The following is a 21,920-nucleotide window of genomic DNA, read 5'->3' on the forward strand; positions in this document are numbered from 1 at the left end:
GTGAGCGCCAATGATTACAACGCTAATGAGGCCACCACGGGCAGGATGAAGCACTCTGGGCACCAAACCCCCTCCAGAACCAGTGGAGAGTTACATCCACTACCTCAGTCCTTGGCAGGATGAAGCACTCTGGGCACCAAGCCCCCTCCAGAACCAGTGGAGAGTTACATCCACTACCTCTGTCCTTGTCAGGATGAAGCCCTCTGGGCACCAAACCCCCTCCAGAACCAGTGGAGAGTTACATCCACTACCTCTGTCCTTGTCAGGATGAAGCCCTCTGGGCACCAAGCTCCCTGCAGAACCAGTGGAGAGTTATATCCACTACCTCTGTCGTTGTCAGGATGAAGCACTCTGGGCACCAAGCCCCCTCCAGATCCAGTGGAGAGTTACATCCACTACCTCTGTCCTTGGCAGAATGAAGCACTCTGGGCACTAAGCCCCCTCCAGAACCAGTGGAGACTGTTATCCACTTGAGAGACTGTGGCTTTGCACTCCCCAGGATTGATCAGTGGGCAACCCACCCACTGTAGAGACTTAAGAGACTGTGGCTTTGCCCTCCCCAGGATTGAACAGTGGGCAACCCACCCACTGTAGAGGCTTGAGAGACTGTGGCTTTGTACTCCCCAGGATTGAACAGTGGGCATGGAGCCCCCTCGTGGATCTGGCAACGTGCACTCACCCGGCTGAGGTGCCCACCCTTCCCTTCCCCCTGAGGTGCCTGTTTTATTTCTCTCTGATGCCCCAGCAGTGTTCTCTCCGTCTTGTTCGGGTATTGAGTGTGGGCCTCGCCCATGCATTTTGGGCCCAGTGGTCCACGCACTATGATGGTGGAATCCCTTGGACTTGTGTTCTTGGTGTATATAATTGTTTATAGTGTAAATGTATATATGTAAATATTTTTGATTTATGTAATTGAATATATTACAATTATTCGACTCATTTCCTTTTGTCCTTGCATTCTTCCAGGGGGGACTGGGGGGTGTAACTGTAATGTATCATGCTGTATTTATGTGTGTGTTGTAGTGTGTGAGGGTGGGGTGGGGGTGTTGCGTATTGCGTGTGTGTGTCACTGTTTTTCCCCCCTCCTCTGTGTCGTAGGTGCAGTACTCACCGTGGTCTTCACCGCCGGCGTTCGTGCTCCTGGTAGAGGAGCAGGAAGATAAAGGCTGGGAGTATCTGAAGTTCCGGTTCCATGGCGTCCTGGTTCCTCGTGGGGTGTGTAGAGGTGAGCGTTTTCCCTTCCAAGTCCTGTTTCCGCTGTGTTTTTGTTCGCGGTGAATCGGCCCCAGAAAAGGTGGCGGATTGGACTGTTGTAATTCTGTGGGCGGTACATTGTCCTCCGCCTGTCTGTTGGAGGTTACCGCCGTGGTGTTTGTTTGTACCGCCTTGGCGGTTGGAGTGTTAAAGTGGCTGTCTATGTTGGCGGTTTCCGCCACGGTCGTAATTCAATTTTTTTTACCACCGGCCTGTTGGCGGTTTTACCGCCGCTTTAACACCGACCGCCAGGGTTGGAATGACCACCTATATCTTTATAACGTCAACTCACTAGCTCAAAGCATAAGTGTTTCATTTCTGCAGAACCACCACAATAGCTGCTGAAACAGTGTCCTTGTAGTTTGTGTTGCCAAGGTATCTCCTGATCCAGCAGCTACAAAGAGAATAATTATGTTTAATTATTACAGACAAACTATAATAGGGATCTTGACCCAAAATGCTGAACCATTAGCAATAAATATAGAAAAGGAAAATCATAAACATCACTTAAAGCACTTTTAACTTTCTATATGGCATAAACCATTAAAAAAGTTACTGAAAGGAATAATGATAAAATATAGAAGTAAATACCAGGGCTTCACCAATGTACCTGGCTGACCTATGATTGAGGGCCTAATTGCTGCTGCCAGGTATCCCCTGGTGTCTTCGGTTTAGGTATTTGCAAGGTGAACACTAGAGGCTGTTGCATGACTGCAGGTGATAAAAGAAATATACATATATTGAGGCGTATGTCATTCTAAGTCATACATACAGGTGAGATTTTGATGGTTCAAATGCAATGTTAAAGCCCTACAAAGATTCCTCTTGTGCAAATTAAGACAATGCCTAACAGACTTCCCTTACAATGCAAACTCTAAGGGCTATTTTATCACACAAAATATAACTTAACCAACAATTTTTACACTTTGACCAGGATGCAAATAAGGGTGTTTGTCAATTCCCAAATACAAAAGAGCATAAATTTAACCTACCAGTCTCTACCATCTGCGGTGACAATTCAGATTTTGGTGCAGTGCTGGGAGCAGAAGTAGATATTGTGACAGGTGGATGGGACAACACAGGGCCTTCAAGGCAAAATAACGTGTGTGAGTATATAGTTGTATGGCAATATAAATATCAAGGTCGGATTTGACTGCAAATAAAAGTCAACACATTGTAAAATTTTGTGTGAGGATTTAACAAACCAAGTGATAGTAATCCCCTACATTGTTGTAGAAATAGCAGCATAAGGATATACCAGTGTGTAGTCAAATTACGTTGAAAGACACAGCTTGTGTATTGCTCGGCTTCACTTGCCATTACTTCTTCTCCAGTAAAAAAAATAAATCTACTTGAAAATGTGATTTTATGAAAAGAATATAAATAAAGGAACTTTAATCAAAATATCTAGGTATATATTGGATTTGTGTTAGAGGGTGTTGGTGAGGGGCATATATGTTAAGTATACCTAACCAAAAAGTTATGTTGGGAAGGCAGATATGGTTGAGTGACTGTAGGTTTGTTGTTACTGAAGAGAGAGATGTTTAACATCTCAATACATTAGTGTTGTCTGAAAGAAGCAGCCCATATTTCAAGTGGATATGTACTGTGGAGAGAACAGCCTAGCTGAGGGGATGTGAGGTAAGATGAAGACAGAATCCAGGTGACCACTCCAGGAAGAATTTCTTCCCAATGGGGTTTTATTTCAAGTCCCTACCACCATTGTTTTTTTATGAGACGGTGTTGCAGTACCAGTGGTTGGCCATGTGTGGTGCTGAACGTACTACTATTTCTTTTTTGCCAGTAGTAACTTACACATATGGCCACGTCTCCTTTTTTAGGGTCAGGCACATTTAAGTCGATACTTTTTAATTACTTTGCACTCATATTTTGTACATAGCCAAAAGTAGTACAGTTATTCAAAACTGTAAAAATAAATTACACATGCATATTACCCACAAGTGTAAGTTACCTTTGTGACTAGCCCCAAATGTAGGTACTATTTGTGAAAATACTTCATTCTAAATGTGGCCTGTGACTAATTTGGTATTTAAACTTAATATACAGTAAAGGGAAATGTATGCGCTCTTCTTTCCTCGCATTCTAAGTCTTATGGTGCTGAGATATGCCTAAAGACATTTGAAAAGATTATCTATGTACCCATATTTATCATTATCATGCCAGAAAGAGAAGTGATATGGTTTTCCAATACAAATATGAAACAAGTTACTTTTGGCCATGTTTGTTTTGTTGTAAAGTTCTGAAAATGTTAAAATTGCAAATTGATGATGGAAGCTATCTACAATGGGGTATAAACTGTAAACAAATGAATAAGAAAACAATGTCCAATAAATTAGTCCTTCAATTATAGACAAAAGTCCACATAATTGTCAAAACACCGAACAATGGTGTAATGTCCTAAATAATAATAAAATAATTGCCCAGAGCCGGAGGGAGAGTCGAATCAGGTTCTGAGGTTACAGGCCCTTTCTTGAGGATCCTCTGGTTCAATTTTCACTTGCCACTTGGAGAAGGAGAAGAAGGTAGATCAATATGTGCTGTTGGAAGTCTTGATGCCCTGGAGATCTCTGGAGTCAAAGAGGAAGTGATTGCAGGTCTAAATGATATTGTGGGGTGCTCTTCGGACCCCAATGGTAGTTCTTCTCCAAGGCCAGTAAGAACATTAATATCTACCTTGTCCTGGTTGCTGGTGCCAACATACTTAACCTCTACAGTTGAATCTGCAGCCTCTGCCTAAATTCTTTTGTAGAAGGAGCGTGTTTGTCTCTGAATGGGTGCACACTTCCTTCTGGTCTGTGTTTCCTCTTCCTCAGTGGTGGTAGATAGCTGTTATGCATATCTTGCAATCAAAGTTGTTGATCTGTGACCTGGATCCTACTGCAATGGTTCTCTGCAAGCTCTGTTGGTTGAAATGGGTAAAAAATAAAAAGTAAGTGAATATGTCCAGTACTTCAGATCTATTTGAACCTTTAATAATAAGGGATATTACATCCCAAAATACAAGATATCACGACATTCCAGTGCATACTTTTTCAAGCTAATGTGTCTATAAAATGGATTAAAACATCAGTTATTCAAAGTACTTTATAACTAATATTCCATGCATGATGCGTATCTTTTCAAAGAGGCATGACTTGATTACCTAATCATGTCCAACAAAATGTTTAAAAATATTTGCCACACTGACTTTCTTATTGAAAATGTCTTTTTAAGAAGTCAAACAAACATTTTTATCATTTTTTAAAGGTTTTGTTTCTGGAATAGCTTTTATTCATTTCACAGGTTGATTTAAAGAAAGATACATTTACAAAATGGCAGCCTACATACATATACTTTGACAACATGGAAATATAATATATGCAAAGTGTTACATTTGTTTAAGAAATGTATTTCTGAAATGAAACAATAATTTAGAAAATCATTCCCATGATGAAATGTTTTGGTGATTAGTACATACCCCAAAATAATAAAATTGTAAAAACATATTAGTATAAGAAAACATTCATAAACAAAATTAACAGAGGTGAACTGTACCATGGATTGTTCGAACACACATCAGACTGGATACAAGACTGGCCTAAATTTCACAACTCATTTGCTCTATTTTAAAATAATACATGTACTGCCTCTATGCTGCTCAAACTTTCCCAGCAGAATGTGGAGGGTCAGTTGAGTTGTTCTCAGGATCCTCCTGTAAAGGTGGTGACAGTTCAGAATGTGGTTGTGAGGACACACCAAGAATTGCCTGGGCTTTAATCCTGGGCCACTGATAAAGGTTATCCCAGGAGGAGTGATCACCCACTGCAGTGCAAGTGATGTCCTTGCAAATTTGGACTGCACTGCATTGCTGCTTAGCTGAATCCCCATCAAGTGAGGGTAAGTCTGGAGGATCCCCTCACAGATAATTTCCAATACTTCATCTATGAAGCTGAGTGCCGTTTCATCTTGTCCCTCACCCATGTTATGGGTTTGGATTTTCAAGGGAACAGCTGGATAGAAGAGGATGTTGTTGTGGTTAGAGGATGGCTCAGAACTAGAAGTTCAAGTGAAAAATGACATAATTAGTTGATCCACACCATATACCCTGAACACTGTTCTCTGCCCACCCCCAAGTACCTGGGTGTGGCCGCAGATTAGGGATAATGAATTTCTATATATTTAAGCCCTGTCGCATGGCAATGCTGTTCAAACACGTAACAGGCTACAACAATCATGCACACATCTTTGGGTGAATATAGCAGCACCTACAATATACCGTGAAAAAATCTGAATTGCAATTTAAGGATTCCAAAAGTTCGGTGATGGCTCATGCAAGTCTGTGTGCTCTTTTGCACCTGTGTTGTGATTTTGAGGGTGAATGTCTGTAGGGTGACAGGGGATGGGGAGAAAGAGCATACGCGCCATCTCCTGCAATGGAGAAGAGATATTTCTTAAAATAGTATTCTATTCTAAAATAATACATCATGCCTACATGCATGCAGTGTACTAAGTAACAAGTGATTATGTTTGAGTTGCCATTCTCCAGATGCTCATATGGAGATGCTCTTACTTACCAATGGGCCACATTACTAAAATCCCCTTTAACAAACTGACACACAAGAGATGACAGAAGGAAGATATAGCTATTGTGTATGCTTCCAGGAAAGGCAACATACAAATTGAAGCAAACCCTGACATTGCAGACAGTTTGCACATTGATAGAGTGCTAGGTCTGTCTTTTGCCCAAAAGGTGTGCTGAGGGGTCTGAAGTGAGTAGCTGCTATCTCGTGTGAAGGGAATAGACCCTTAATGCATTACATAAAGGCCATATGTAAGTGCTAATACGTACCCACTATAATTGTGTTAATTTTCAAGTTATTTACTCTTTATGAATATTATAGTAACTTCACATTGTTCTTTGTATTTATCATCATCCTAAGTTTCATCTTCAATCAATGCGGCATATTTATATTCAGAAATCATGATTTTCATCCAGCAAATAACAATCTGCTCCCAAAATGCATTTTTCACTTGTTGGCCCTTCATTAGGGGGTATACACTTGCTAAGTTATACATAAGTTGAAAATGAAAATGGAAACAGAAAATATGTTAACAATCAGAGGAGGAAGCTCTGATTTGGGCACTAAAAACTAAGTAACTGTAGGAGGCTGGCCTGGTTTGTAGTGGGTACCTTGGGTACTTACACCTTATACCAGGTCCAGTTATCTTTTATTAGTGAAATGTAGTAGGGTTCTAGCAGCTTAGGCTGATAGAGGTAGCTGTAGCAGAGCAGCTTAGGCTGAACTGGGAGACATGCAAAGCTCCTGCAATACCACTATACTTACACAGTACTTATACACAAATAAAGACAATTCTCAGTGTTACCAAAAATAAAGGTAATTTATTTTAGTGACACAAGGCCAAAAATATTTTAGAGGCAATACTCCTTCGGGAGGTAAGTATTATACACAATATATACACTAGACACCAAAATAAGGTAAGTAATTAGTCATAGGACAGTGCAAACAATAGGAAATGCTATAGAATGCAATAGGAGAAAATACGTCTAGGGGCAACACAAACCATATACTAAGAAAGTGGAATGCGAATCACGAATTCTCCCTTAGACAAGTGTAGTGTGTAGAGAATTTCAGTGAGAGTAGGAAAACCACAAAGGTGAGTAAAATACCCCACCCCAGAGCCCAGGAAAGTAGGAGTAAAGTACTGCACGTTTCCCTAGGACTCACTACAAGTCGTGTTCAGAGTTATTGCAAGAACCAAGCAAGACTGCAAGCAACAAATGGTGGATTCCTGGACCTGAAGACCTGTAAAGAGAGGAGACCAAGTCCAGAAGTCACAGAAGATACCAGGAAGGACAGGAGCCCCTCCCAACCTAGAAGATGGCGCAAAAGAGGTTTCTCCGGTTGGAAAAAGACTGCAGAAGAGCACCAAGGAAGATGGCGCCTTTCGTCTTCCCTCACCTGGGGGCCAGCACAGCAGAGCAGCAGCAGACGAAAAGGGCAGGAGCCCTTTAAATATCTTTACAGCGCTCCCGCTCGCGGGATCGCGGGACGTGCCTTTCGTCTTCCCTCACCTGGGGGCCAGCACAGCAGAGCAGCAGCAGACGAAAAGGGCAGGAGCCCTTTAAATATCTTTACAGCGCTCCCGCTCGCGGGATCGCGGGACGCGCCTTTCGTCTTCCCTCACCTGGGGGCCAGCACAGCAGAGCAGCAGCAGACGAAAAGGGCAGGAGCCCTTTAAATATCTTTACAGCGCTCCCGCTCGTGGGACACGCGCGGGCCAAGGGCGGGCCCGTCCGTGCCCGTCAGAGACCGAAGGAGGCCGGGCTGGGCCCCCCCTCTGGGCCCTAAGGTACGGTATCAGCCATTTTAGTACAGGGCAGTATTCCAAAATCCTTTTTCCTCATTGTGTTGTAGTATCATTCCCCAATGGGGAAGCGCAAGGCAAAAGATAGCCCGGTATCGGGCTCTGCCAAGTCTAAAATACCCAAAACCAACAAGGCCATGCTACCCCATACTAACTGTGTCGCTAAGGAAATAGATGATCTGATAGAAGAGGTAGAACAGATCCTAAATAATAAGGAGAGGGTCAAACGAAAGGAGCCCAAATCTGGTACCCTTATTCCATTTTTAACATCCAGACCACACATCGTTTCTAATTCACAATCCGTTGCTTCATGTCACCAGCTGTTAGTCTGTCAAGACCCCACTAGTTCCAGTAGCTCCTCTGTTCCCTCTGTACTTCACTCTGACTCGAAAGTATCAAGAGCCTACGCAATACACCCTATAATTCCTTGTTCCAATCGTTTTTCTCCTTTGGCGCCCCATGATCTGGATAATCATCAACCATCCCCCTCAACCTTGCCACGCACAGAGAGTGCCCCCCTGCAAAACGACTTGTTAGCACTGGTGTGTAGCCTCAAGACCGAAGTTGGTGAACTGAGATCATTATTGCTTGAAATTACCACCTTCCTCAAAAATAAACATTCTCTCCCTACTAGCGAGTCCAGGCCAAAACCTATGATAATCAAACACCCACTTGCAAAAGGCGTTCCGTTAACTGGGCCCCTTCCATCGCCAGCAAGTGAAGTAGATCTTATAGATGACCAGTGTCCTGATAGACAGCACATGCCCTCTTTCAGAAGTAACTCTCCTCTTCTTTCTAATGTTCCCCTTAAATGGGATACCACCAAAGCTTCTCGCTATAATTCCAACCCAATCAATAATAACTACATATATATGTGCAATGTCCCACCTCTGCCTCCAAACATGCAAGAAGACAAAGCTTCATTAGTTAACAAGGTCTTGCATTGGCTGAGACACGTCAGAGGCTGTGGTTCAGTCATCCATGACGACATATTATTTGCCGAACGAGCTAATGGTTCCCCTGGTTCTTCTGGTCGCAGTGACTTTATAAGACTCAATCTCAAAAACTCCCATCTGGTAGCAGGTCTCCTAGATATGGAAGCACGGACAACAAGCAGGAAGCCCTCAGCCATTTTCCTCACAGTTAGCTGCCCTACTGTTGGTCACATGCGACTGAATTCTTCCATCGGAACAGCTAATGTGGCCTTGAACCACTCTGTAAACATCCAAGACCTTAGACCACCAGGCCACCAGGCTCGAAGAGACCCTTTATCTGGTTTGGCCCCTATGACCAGCTCTGGTCTTGTTCTAAGGGGCCAAGCAGTACATAATCCCGATCTTAAGGGGGCCACATCGGACGTTGACTGACTATGTTTTACTAACCCCTGTATTCCCCTTTTTAGTTCAGACTCAGCGGCTACTGATTTTCCACCTAATCTATCCAGTCTGGGCGTTGTCCTTTCATCGGATCTTCAACCTGAAACTACTAATAAATCCACAAACTCATTTATGGCGAAACCTATCGACAGCCATTCTCTGGATGATAAGATTACGAACCTAAGCGACCCTATTCCCCAGGAAACAGCTAAATTTCTGTCCTGGAACGTGGCTGGCATTAATGGCAAACTCATGGACACTGAGTGGGGGACATTTGTTGAAAATTTTAATGTCTGTATGTTCCAGGAAACTTGGGCCACACATTGTACGTACAAACAGGGGTTTAGTTCTTTTTTTAAACCTGCCAGGCCTTCTCCAGCAGGTAGGGCAGCAGGGGGTTTAATCACTTGGGTAAAATCTACAGAGGTGAGAGGAATAAAGGAGATATATGTGGATTCTTACGACATTTTGGCTGTTGCCATCCATCCAGTCTCAGGCTTCCCTGTTCTTTGTATAAGCATCTATAGTAGGCCGGGACCTTCCAATCATTGTTCCACCACTATCGAGCTATTGAATACCCTAATTCCGGACCATCGTCTTAAATATCACATCATAATAGCAGGAGATTTTAATGTTCAACTTGAACGTAATGCTGACCATATAGAGGTTATGCAGCTTGAAGATAGTGTATGGAACATCCCTTCTTTTTTGATTCCTCATTCTATCCAGCAAAACTCATATAAATCATGTGCCAGGGCTTCACAGATAATAGACCTTATGATATCCCACGGCCTTCGTTTTGGTAATGGCCGCTTCCCAGCTGACACTCCTGCCAGACCAACTTTTTTTAGGGGCTCATATAGTAACAAATTGGATTACATTTTCTTTGATTTAAGAACTTGGCATTATATATTAGATGTGGAAGTGGGTGACCCCTACACTAGTGACCACGCCCCTCTCCTGATCACGTACAAGAGATCTCTTTTAGCAGGAGTTGCATTTCCTCCTGCTTCTTCTACCGCTATGGCGTTGTCCAGCAATAGGCGTATGGTAAGATGGGACTCCTTTGCACAATCAAACAAGCTTCGAGAAAAATTGTGCGCCTTAACATTTTCCCACCAGCTATTTGATGATAGCCTTACCTTTGCTCCAACTGAAGTATTGTCTCTCCATCTGGAACTCTTTGTTATTTTGAAAGAGCTGTTTACCAAATGTCCTAGGCCATTGACTAACTCCCGAACCCAACCTCATTCTAAATGGTTTAATAAGAGATGTAGGGATGCCAAAAATACTTTGGTCAATGTGTTAAGGTCAAAGGACAGACTAGGTATTATTAATGCTAGACGTCATTATGTCTCTACATGTAACAAAAGCAAACTCGAGTATGAAAAGGGGCTTTGGAGCAATTTACTTGAGGCAGCTATGGTTCACGACTCCAAACGGTTTTGGCTTCTGGTTTCTTGTAGCGATCAGAACCGAGCACCTTATTTGGAGTCTCATATTAGTCCTGATGCCTGGCTCTTTCACTTCAAGGAACTGTATGGCCCTTTACCGGCTAGTGATGTTCCAAGTCTGGGGGTGTCAACAATTTTGAGTGAGCCCACGCCCTCCTTGCCCCCCTTCACACTGAATGAAACTGTGCTGGCCATCACTGCTCAGAAAGCAGCAAAGGCCCCAGGGTCGGATGGGATTCCTTCTGACATGTTTAAAGCGGACCAAAACATCTGGAGCCCATACATCAATAGGCTCTCCAACGCCATTTTGACCACTAGAATTTATCCTGAATCATGGAAAGAGGCAATCATTGTGCCCATATATAAGAAAGGAGAGAGGAATTCCCCGGGAAATTATAGACCCATCAGCCTTCTCGACAATCTTCAAAAAATATTTTGCCATCAATTGTTGAGCAGGCTGAGTAAATGGATGGTAGAAAATAAAATCTTAAATCACCTCCAACCGGGCTTTAGAGAAAAAATTAGTACAATAGATCAGGTATTCCGTTTTATTTCAATCAAATGGAAAGTTGTTGATGTAGACTTAGGTCATTTATATGTAGCATTTGTTGACCTAAAATCAGCCTTTGATCTAGTACCCCGCCACAAATTGTGGGAAGTCCTGTCCAAAATAGGAGTTCCTTGCTCTATTGTAAACATCATTAGAGACCTTTATACTGGCAATTATGGAAGAATCAGATGGGGCGGCCAAGGCGAATTAACTGAAAAATTTCCCACCGCTCGTGGCGTAAGACAAGGCTGCGTGCTTGCCCCTACTCTATTTCTCCTCTTTATAAATGCATGTATTCCTTATCTTATGGAGTGCTCCAATGATGCCCCCAAATTGGGAGGGCAGAAGATTCCATGCCTTTTATTTGCTGATGACACCTTGCTGATATCCCAAACAGCCATAGGTCTTTCAACTCTGCTCTCGAGGTTCATGGATTTTTGTAATGACCACGGCCTTGAAATTAATCGATTAAAAACCAAGTGTATGGTGTTTGGGGATAAAAAAGGCAGGATGCGACGACCTATCTATCTAGAGGGTGCCACGCTGGAAAGAGTCAGTAACTTTGACTATTTAGGTTTGAAATTAGAAGACTCGCATAAGTGGCACTGTCATATCCAGAAGGCTACCCTGCGATTGAAACAACGGTCAAGTGGCATTGTAAGATTTGCAGCTAGATCCCCTAGCTTTGCCATGACGCCCGCTGTCGAAATCTACAAATTACAAGCAAGAGGGGGGGCCATTTATGGAGCAGAACTGTGGGGCCACTGTGGTATAGATGATCTGACAAAGGTGGAAAATTCCTTCTTAAGGTCGTTGCTAGGAGTCCCTTCCAGCACCCCAATGCTCCCAATCCGAATGGATTTAAATCTGCCCCCCATCAGCCAGATCGTCGCACTTAGGCCCTTGCTATATTGGATTCGTTTATGGTCATTAGACTCCCTTGCCCCCTATAGATGTGGGCCTGCCAATTTGATGGCCAACAAGACCAGCCCAAAAATCAAGTGGTGTGTATACATAGAATGGACCTTCTCACTACTTGGTTTGGGGTCTTATTGGAAGGACCCGCTATCTATCCCAAAAAATGCAACACAGATATTAAAGGATGCATTTTGGCTCTATGTCCAACTTTTACAATTGTCTGCTGTTTCGCCATCTTCCATGACGGGCAACTTCTTACAATTCAAATGCCACTATGAATTTGCACAGTATATGGACATCGTTTCTTCACCACATGCACGTGCACTATATATTAGATTTAGGATAGGTTCTCTTCCGTTGCGTACCCTTACATACAAATGGTCTAACGCTAATTGCACTTCTAAGATGTGTCCGATGGGCTGTGTCAGAGAAGAATCTATAACCCACATCCTCTTTCAATGCCCGCATACCACAAACAAAGAGTCCGTTGGATTATTCCTTTATGCAGGAAAATGGGTTTTAAAAACTGTTCATTGGCCGTGAGAATTTTTAAATCTGACTCATCGGTTTTAGTGGCTTGCTGCCTGGAAAAATATCTAGATTCAATCTGGCACAATAGACTGAATATGCTCAAAAAAATAGAGGGAAAGCTAACAATGGATGTGGGGAATAGTCATTGATGAACCTATTTTTGTATGTGTTTATCATTTTATATTGCTCGGATGCATCCTTTTCATTTTTATGCTTAGACACTTTTATATTTTTAAATGGAAACGTTTTATTTTATCTGAAATGTTTGGTTAGGTCTGTATTTGATTCTTAATACCTATTATGTATTTTTATACAATTTTATAATAAGGTATGAATTTCAAGTAGGAAAATGCTTATGTCTAACACCTCTTTTTAATCTTTTATGATCGAAAAAAAATTATGTAGCTTGTTGTTTTGCAAAACTACGAAACTGTTAATTGTGATGTGCTTTTATGGTATTTACTTTTACCGAAATAAAGCTAATGAATGAATGAATGAAGATGGCTGTGGGTTCTTGCATGATGCAAAGGATGTCCCAGGTGGAGATGTTGGATGAAGGCGAGTTGCAGCGCTGGATTCATCCAATACGCCTTGGTTCAAGCAATGTCGCGGATTGCGTCAAAATGGCACTGCCTGGAGGCAGGAGGGACCTTATGGACTCAATTCGGACTGAGAAGGCAGAGAGGGCTCCCAACACTAGAGGGAACCCACAGATGACCAGGCAGCACCCACAGAGGTCCCAGGACACCGGGACAAAGAAGGTGCAAACTGCTGTTGTTGCAGCACTACAAAAGAAGGTCCTGCATCGCCAGGGAACAACTCAGCGAGTTGAGCATCGCAGGATAGAGTGCTGGAGACCTGGGCCAGGCTGTGCATGAAAGATTCTTTCAAATAGTGCACAGAGGCCTCAGGAGGTGAAGATGACGCAGTGCACAGGGGTACTGTCGCAAATGGAGAAGGCAAGCTCTTACCTCCTCCAAATTTGGACAGCAGGACCTTAGGACAGTCTGGGTCGAAGGGGTCCACACCTGTGTTTCAAGGAGCACGCTCGTCGCCAGGAGAGGAGTCCAAGAGAACCGGTCGTCATCTTAGAAGGTGCCTGCTGGAGCGGAGAAGTGACTCCGTCACTCCACAGGAGATTTATTCGGTCCTTTTGGTGCAGGGTGAAGACAGGTAGTCCCCAGAGTGTGCACACCATGGAAACTGTTGCAGTTGCTGGCTGGAGTTGAAGATGCAGAGTCCAAATAGCCCTCTGGATTCTTTGTTGCAATTAACAGCGGTTCCCGGAGCAGTCTGCGGTCGATCCGAGGTCAGAGGATGAAGTAGTAGTTGCAGAGGATTCCTGATGGAAACTTGCAAGCAGAATCTGAAGAGAAACCCTCAGGAGGGACCCTAAAAAGCCCTGAGAGGGGGATTAGCTACCTTATCAGGTATGGACCTATCAGGAGTGGTCTCTGACGTCACCTGCTGGCACTGATGACTCAGAGGCCTCCAGAGTGTCCCAACACCTTGGAAAACAAGATGGCTGAAGTCTGGGACACACTGGAGGAGCTTTGGACACCACCCCTGGGGTGGTGATGGACAGAGGAGTGGTCCAGTTTCGCGCCAGACCAGGGACTGGGGGTCCCTGAACCGGTGTAGACTGGCTTATGCAAGGAGGGCACCATTGGTGCCCTTCAAAGCATTTCCAGAGGCTGGGGGAGGCTACCCTCCCAAGCCTGTAACACCTATTTCCAAAGGGAGAGGTTGTAACACTCTCCTCCCAAAGGAAATGCTTTGTTCTGCCTTCTTGTGACTCAGCAACTCATACCCAAGGAGGGCAGAACCCTGTCTGCGAGGTGGCAGCAGCTGTAGCTGCAGGGCAAGCCTCAGAGAGCTGGTTTGGCAGTACTGGGGGTCCATGGTGGAGCTCCCAGGATGCATGGAACTGGCTTCCCAATACCAGATTTGGAATGGGGGACAATTCCATGATCTTCGACACCTTACATGGCCATATTCAGAGTTACCATTGTGAAGCTACATATAGGTATTGACCTATATGTAGTGCGCACATGTAATGGCATCCCCCCACTCACAAAGTCCAGGGAATTGGCCCTGGACTGCGTGGGGGCACCTTTGGTAGTGCTAGTGTGCCCTCACACTTAGTAACTTTGCACCTAGCCTTCAGTAAATGATGTTAGACATATAGGTGACTTATAAGTTACTTAAGTGCAGTGAAAATGGCTGTGAAATAGTGTGTGCAATATTTCACGCAGGCTGCAGTGGCAGTCCTGTGAAAGGGTTTGTCTGAGCTCCTTATGGGTGGCAAAAGAAATGCTGCAGTCCATAAGGGTCTCCTGGAACCCCAATGCCCTGGGTACCTAGGTACCATATACTAGGGACTTATAAGAGGGGTCCAGTGTGCCAATTGGAATTGGTAAATGAAGTCACTAGCCTATAGTGACAAATTTAGAGCCAGAGAGAGCATAAGCACTGAAGGTCTGGTTAGCAGAGCCTCAGTGACACAATTAAGCACTACTGACAACACATACATTAGGCCACAAACTATGAGCACTGGGGTCCTGACCAGCAGGATCCCAGTGAGACAATCAAAAACATACTGACATCCCAAGAAAGATGGTACTTTCCTACAGTAACAGTTTCTTCATCAATAAATATGTCATTATGTAACAATAGTAGTTATGCCTTTAATAGACCAGTTAATGGGATGGATAATTAACAGTAGGTGCCACAAGTGAACCCACAAGCTAGCATTAAGATTGCTAATTATCATTGCTTTAAGAACTGGAGGGCATTTGGTGGTACAGAGGGGTCTTAATATGCTTTGCTAAACCAGTGTGCAGTCGATGTATAAGGGGTTTAGCCTTCAGTTTTCCACAATACATTCCCGGCACCAAAAATGTCAAAACATGACAAGAATATGTCAACAATTCCTTACGTGCACCCATGTGTTGTGTCCTGTTATGTAAACATTAAGAGGATTTTCCTTTGGAAAAACCATATATGTAAAAATAGCAAATTCTGCTTGGTTCGATATACAGTACATCAAATAAAGTGTCAAAGGTGCTCTTACCTCTCAATATGTGCAGAGGCGACTCCTCCGCAATGGCGGAGGATTATCGCCCCACTGGCTAAGAGCCAGCAGCAAGAAAATAAAATAATATTTTGTTATCATTTTATTTTTCTGTCGCTGGCTCAGCCAGCATGTGAAAGGAGGGGAGGGACTGGGGCAGGGGAGGAAGAGTGGAGTGTTCTAAGTGCGCATGTGTATTTGGCCGGCCGTCTCAGGCCGGCCAAACACACATGCGCACTTAGGTTTCTTCAACCCGGCTGTGTTGCACAGCCGGGCTGGGGAAACTGCACCAACCGCAGTGCAGTGTCTGAGTGGCAGACCAAGCCGCTCAGACAAATCCTGATGCTGCTTTCATGCTCCGCAAAACACAAGGGCAGTGCCAGGATTGCTGGGGACCCTGTGCTAGTGTCCCAGTGAATGCTGGAACAGCAGAAGAGCAGAGGAATGAGGCGGAGGCAGCAGGAACGATAAGTGTTTTTTATTTTTTGTTTCTCCCATCCCCATTGTCCCCCCCTTACCCTCTTGACATTTGCAGCCGCCACTGCTGATTGTCAACAGTTGTAACACGGAACAAATGTTCCAGCATACATAGCAGGAACAAAATCAACTACTAATACATACCCCCAAACAAGTTAAGTGTTCTACAATGCCAGTGTTAAAGTGTTTCATTTCAACGCTGTGTTACCGCTAGAGAAAGGTTATAAAAGCTCTCAATGATAAACAAGTACAGTCTGTAAGCAGGTGAGGTGCTGCTGCACTCTGCTCACTTCTGAAATAAGAAAAGATTATGTACTTCGAACAAAATAACTCATGTAGCATTGTATTATGTATATTTTGTGCTTTATACCCTAGTTTAAAAACAAAGTTACATCATTAAAATAGCACCTAAGCTAGGTTACAACTTGTCATAAAGATATGCCACATGCATGAAGTAAAAAGCTAACAAACACTTAATGTAAACAATACTGAGGCAATTTTATAAAGAGAATGTTATACTAAAATAGAACATCAAACCAATAATGGCCCTCTGAATAGAAAATGGGGCCAAGCGTAGTCTAGAAATTAGGTACGCTCTACTGTTATTTATCTGAGAAATAGTTGTCTAGCAATCAGTGTGTGAGAAACCTATTTGGAAAACGTGTGAACAAACACAATACTGGTGTGCTCAGGTATGTCCTAATGCCAAAACTGCCAAAAAAGATTGTTCATTAAGTAATATATATCTATTCAATCATATACCTGGTTTTATTTATTTTAGAGTTTTATACAGCGCTAGCTGGACTCGAAAGTAGCAGAGCACTTTACAAGTGATGTGAACATGTTTACTTGAAGTACAAGTTTCATATGGGTTAAAACAGCCATAGGAAAAGTATAGAACAATACAGCATGAAGGTAGTGGAAAATATACACAAAACTTATATAATACGGCATTAAGATAATGGATCTTGTGAGCTAGTTGAAGTAGTTGCTGAGCAGTAGAGATTTGAGGTCCCTTTTGAAACAGGCAAAGGAGGGTTTGCGGTGGAGATCTTTAGGGAGTGAGTTCCAGATCCTAGGAGCATTTCATGAGAAAGAGAGCATCTGGTAGGATTTCTTCTTCAGCTAAGGAAGTATGAGAAGAAGTGAGTTGGAGCATCTCACTGTTGGGGTTCTTCCTGCTCTCAAAAGTTTTTGTTTCCAGGTATTTGTGGTTTTGTGGAGGGGCGTTGATGATTTTGGTCCAAAACAGGGAGATGATATGGCTGAGGTTCTGTACTAGAGAGGAGGGTAGTGGATCGGTAGTATGGAAAGTTTGCAATTATATTAAAGACTTCTCCATCAGTCATAGGTCTGAAGTCTGTCCACTTTGCATAGTTTTTCAGTTGTATTCAATCATTGTTGTCTTCAGTTTTTCTTGGGGACTCCATACCTTACCTAAGACTTAAGGGGGCATTACCATGGTGAACTGTGTGTCAATGGAGAATGTGAATCTTGGATAAGAGATCATTCTATTTTTGCAACTTTGTAAATGAAGACGTTTGCTATTTCTTCACAGCATCCGTTGGTGGTTGTTGTTTCGTGTTGGGAGGTAATAGAGTTTGTTGTTTTATTATGTTGTAGAGCTCCCTAGGACTGTTCTTTGCACAGTCAAGGTAGTTGCGAAAGAAAGTGGCTTTTTTCTCTAAAGATGTGTTGCTTGTAGAAAAGCCATTCAGATCCTAGGAGTGAGAGGTGTGCCGGTGAGGGGTTCAGTCTTCATAGCCTTTCAGTCGGTCTTAATTGTCTCCTCTCTTTGTTGAGATCTAAGTTGAACCAGGATCTACATTGTATTTGTGTTTTTATAGATCGCTTTAGTTTGAGCAGTGCCACTTGGTCACGAACATCTGTCATCGCTGAGCTTTAGTGGGCGATGAGGTCATCTACTGTGTGGAGGAGAGTTTGCAAATGTAATTGGGTGCTGATTCTGGATTCCAGCGCTGTTAGTGGGATTTGCTTGATGCTCCTTGCCCAGTGCATAGGTTTGTTGGATGGGACTGAGTAGGATATGGGGTGGGCCTTGAGATTGAACAGTATTAGATGGTGGTGCACGGTGTTAGAAAAATGCGCTGTGGGAGGTTTGCGTCGCTCTCAGCAGCTGCAAGCGGGTGTTGCACATCGTTTCTCCAGCCGTGATGTATCGATCTCCCAGCCGCGATGGAGGTGGAGCGTCGATTTCAGCCGCAAAGCTGGTGCTGTGTCGTTTATGGCGCTGCAGATGGTGCATTGAAAATTTCCTCGCACAGCATTCTGTGCATGGATTTTCAGCTCTTGTTCTGCCAACTTCACCTTTCAGGGGCCCAGGGATTGGATAGAGCACCACTTGGCAGGGCAGGAGTCTCAGCAGAGAGTCCAGGTGCTGGCAGAGGAAGTCTTTTATGGTCCTAAGACTTCAAAACAGGAGGCAAGCTCAGTTCAAGCCCTTGGAGATTCTTCACAAGCAGGAATATACCACAAAGTCCAGTCTTTGTCCTCTTTGACAGGCAATAGCAGCAACTGCATGATAGCCCAACAATGCACAGTCACAGGCAGGGTCAGCACTTCTCCTCAACTCTTCAGCTGTTCTCCTTGGCAGAGGTTCCTCTTGGTTCCAGAAGTGATCTAATTTTCAGGGGTTTGGGCTCCAATACTTATATCCCTTTCTGCCTTTGAAGAAAGGGAAGTTACTCTTGTTTACAAGATCCTGCCTTGGTGGCTCATCAGGATATGCAGGCTACACCCCAGCTCCCTTTGTCTCACTGTGTAGAGAAGATTCACAAACAGCCCAACTGTCAAACTGACCCAGACAGGGTATCCACAAACAGGCAGAGTCACAGAATGGTTTAAGTAAGAAAATGCCTACTTTCTAAAAGTAGCATTTTCAAACTAACAATCTAAAAAGCAACTTCACTAAAAGATGTATTTTTAAATTGTGAGTTCAGAGACCCCAAACTCCATATTTCAATCTGCTCTCAAAGGGAATCTACACTTTAAAGTTATTTAAAGGCAGCCCACATGGTAATCTATAAGAGGGATAGGACTTGCAACAGTGAAGACTGAATTTAGCAGTGTTTCACTTTTAGGACATGTAACAAACATTAGTACATGTCCCACCTTTACCATACACTGCACCCTGCCCATGGAGCTACCTAGGGCCTACCTTTGGGGTGCCTTGCATGTATGAAAAGGGAAGGTTTAGGCCTGGCAAGTGGGTAGACTTGCCAAGTCGAATTGGTAGTTTAAAACTGCACCTACAGATACTGCAGTGGCAGGTCTAAGCCTTGTTTAAGGGCTACTAATGTGGATGGCAGAACCAGTGCTTCAGGCCCACTAGCAGCATTTGATTTACAGGCCTTGGTTACCCCTAGTGCACTTTACTAGGGACTTACTAGTAAATCAAATATGCCAATCATGGATATGCCAATTACACATACATTTTACATAGGAGCACTTGCACTTTAGCACTGGTTAGTAGTGGAAAGGTACCCAGAGTATCAAAAACAGCAAAACTAGAGTCCAGCACACATCAATAACCTGGGAAGCAGAGACAAAAAGTTAGGGGAGACCACGCCAAGGATGCTATGTCTAACAGACCCTTAAGGATAAAATGGCTGCCTCTTGTTATTCCTATTTTTATTACACTTTTCTTTGTGGTGTGAGCCTTCTGGAAGTCCTCTTTTTATTTTGACTATGTTTGAGTCCTATTTTAATATCTAGTTCTATGGGGAGGAGGGGGAGGTGCCTAAATTCATGTTTCAGCAAGTCCCCAAGACCTAGATTCTATTCTTAGTTCAATGTTTAGCTTTCAGATTCTGAAAGGTGTTTCTCCTTTGACCCTTGCGTTCACCACTGAAATGCAAGAGTGTTTTAAAGTGGGATCAATCCCATCTCCCTCATTCTCCAGCAATTGCCCTGGAATTGTCATATGGGTGAATCAGGCACCACGCTGCCATTTAGCACTCGCCTCATCAGCAGATAGACTTCAGCGAGAGACGGCGATGGCTCTCAGGAGCTAAAGCACTCTAAAAGCATTGCTTCTCAGGGTCCTATCTTATTTCGCCCAAGCTTGTATCACGCTGTTCTCATGGCCTTTTCTAGTTAAAATGAACAGCCACACTCAACTTTTTTGAATGCTGCTTTTATGTTCTGAGATACATGCTGCCTTGCCCACGTGCAGCAATCCATTTTGAAATAGATACAGTTTCTACTAGCACAGATCACACGTCTTCCAGAGCACAATTTTGTTACCCCTGTGTTGATGTAAAACACAATTGGCCATAATGACGTTATTCACGTGCACACATTCATTTAACTCGAAACGGAAAAAATTGTATAATTTTGCAAAAATCTGGGAAATCTTTCTCTGCTTGTAAAATGTCCCCTTTTGTGATGATTTTATTTATGGTCCTAATTTTTGTTGAATATTTGCCACAAAATATATTTATTTTGTTTTTATATCACATTTCTTCAAAAAAATGTGTTTTTGTTTTACTGTGAATGAGTTCAATATCATCTGAAATGTAATTATATGTGTATCCACTGAAACAAAATCCGATGGTGTATTCACTTTCCACTTCTTTGGACACGCCATTATCAGAAGCTATCCTTATGAAACATGTAAAGTGTGAGTAAGAAAGGTATTTCTTTCAAGAATCCGGATGGAAACACAGGCAGTATAACAAATTGCACATTTTAGTAGGTTTCCAAAAAACACTCATGTGAATAGTATCGTCTACCAATTTAATCAATACACCCAAGATATCAATCGATAGGGGATCAATTTTATGACTAAATTTTATGTTGATGTTTTTCTATTTTAAAGCAGTGATGTTGTCCACCAATGAATCATGTGTACCTCACCATATAATGAATATGTAGATGATCAAATCTTTTGTCCATTTTGAATCTTTGCATGTATGATATTCCTTGAATTTGGCCATGATGAAAATATTAGCATAATCTGGAGACATAGAAGAGCCCAAAGAAGTTTAATTTTTCTATAAGAAAAAAGTCTCTTCCAGCTGAAGTAGCTGTGACAAAGAACGACGTGCAACAGCTCAGGCAAACATATTTAGGGCCTGATTACAACTTTGGCGGAGAGGGTTAAACCGTCCCAAATGTGACGGATATCCTGCCCCCGTATTACAAGTCCATTATATCCTATGGAACTCGTAATACGGTGGGCCGGATATCCGTCACATTTGGGACGGTTTAACCCTCTCGGCCAAAGTTGTAATCAGGCCCTTGGTCTTCTCCAGATTGTTTAGCTTGTAATAATGCCCATTCTACAGCTTCTAACTCTTCTGATTGGCGATGGAGATGTAAAGAGTATTCACATCAAGGGTGCACAACAAATATCTTCATTCATAATTTCCAATTACTTATTTAAGTAAAAAATCATGTTTTGTAATGTTTTGTACTATGGGTTAAAAAAAATCATCTAAGTACCTGCCCAAATGTCCATGAATCGAGCAACACCCTGAAACTATAGGGCAAAACGGAAGATCACACAAGTCCTTGTGCACTTTAGGCAACATATATCCTGCCTTCTAGGATGTGGAGGCTGTACAATTGTTTAGTTTTATCAGAAATCCATTCAAGTTCTTATGCTTTATTTAAAGTAATATTCATAGTCTTCTGAAGTTCGATTTGTGGGATCCCCTTCCAATTTAAGGTATGTGTTGACATCTTTCACATGTTCATCTGCCTTTATAAAATAATGGTCAGTGTCCAATACTATCAAGCTGCCATCTTTGGCAGCTGTTTTTATAGTGATATTTTTGTTTTTGCCACAAGATTTTAAAGCACCCACATTTTTTTCAGTGAAAATACTGTATCCATTGTCACTTTAATTGAAATTGCCCAAAGCATGCAGACTAGAT

General features: G+C 42.9%; 1 protein-coding gene across 1 annotated transcript in view; it reads right to left on the minus strand.

Annotated features, from left to right (window-relative positions):
- Positions 1–2,190: 2,190 nt before the first annotated feature.
- The window catches only part of GPR4 (G protein-coupled receptor 4), a 366,706-nt gene continuing 346,976 nt past the window's right edge, over positions 2,191–21,920 (minus strand). Inside the window, exon 2 of the mRNA XM_069205993.1 lies at positions 2,191–4,174. Within this exon, the coding sequence (XP_069062094.1) occupies positions 4,122–4,174 (53 nt within the window). The 3' untranslated portion in view covers positions 2,191–4,121. The remainder of the gene's footprint in view (positions 4,175–21,920) is intronic.

Source organism: Pleurodeles waltl, chromosome 9 (assembly GCF_031143425.1).
Source record: "Pleurodeles waltl isolate 20211129_DDA chromosome 9, aPleWal1.hap1.20221129, whole genome shotgun sequence".
Taxonomy (NCBI): domain Eukaryota; kingdom Metazoa; phylum Chordata; class Amphibia; order Caudata; family Salamandridae; genus Pleurodeles; species Pleurodeles waltl.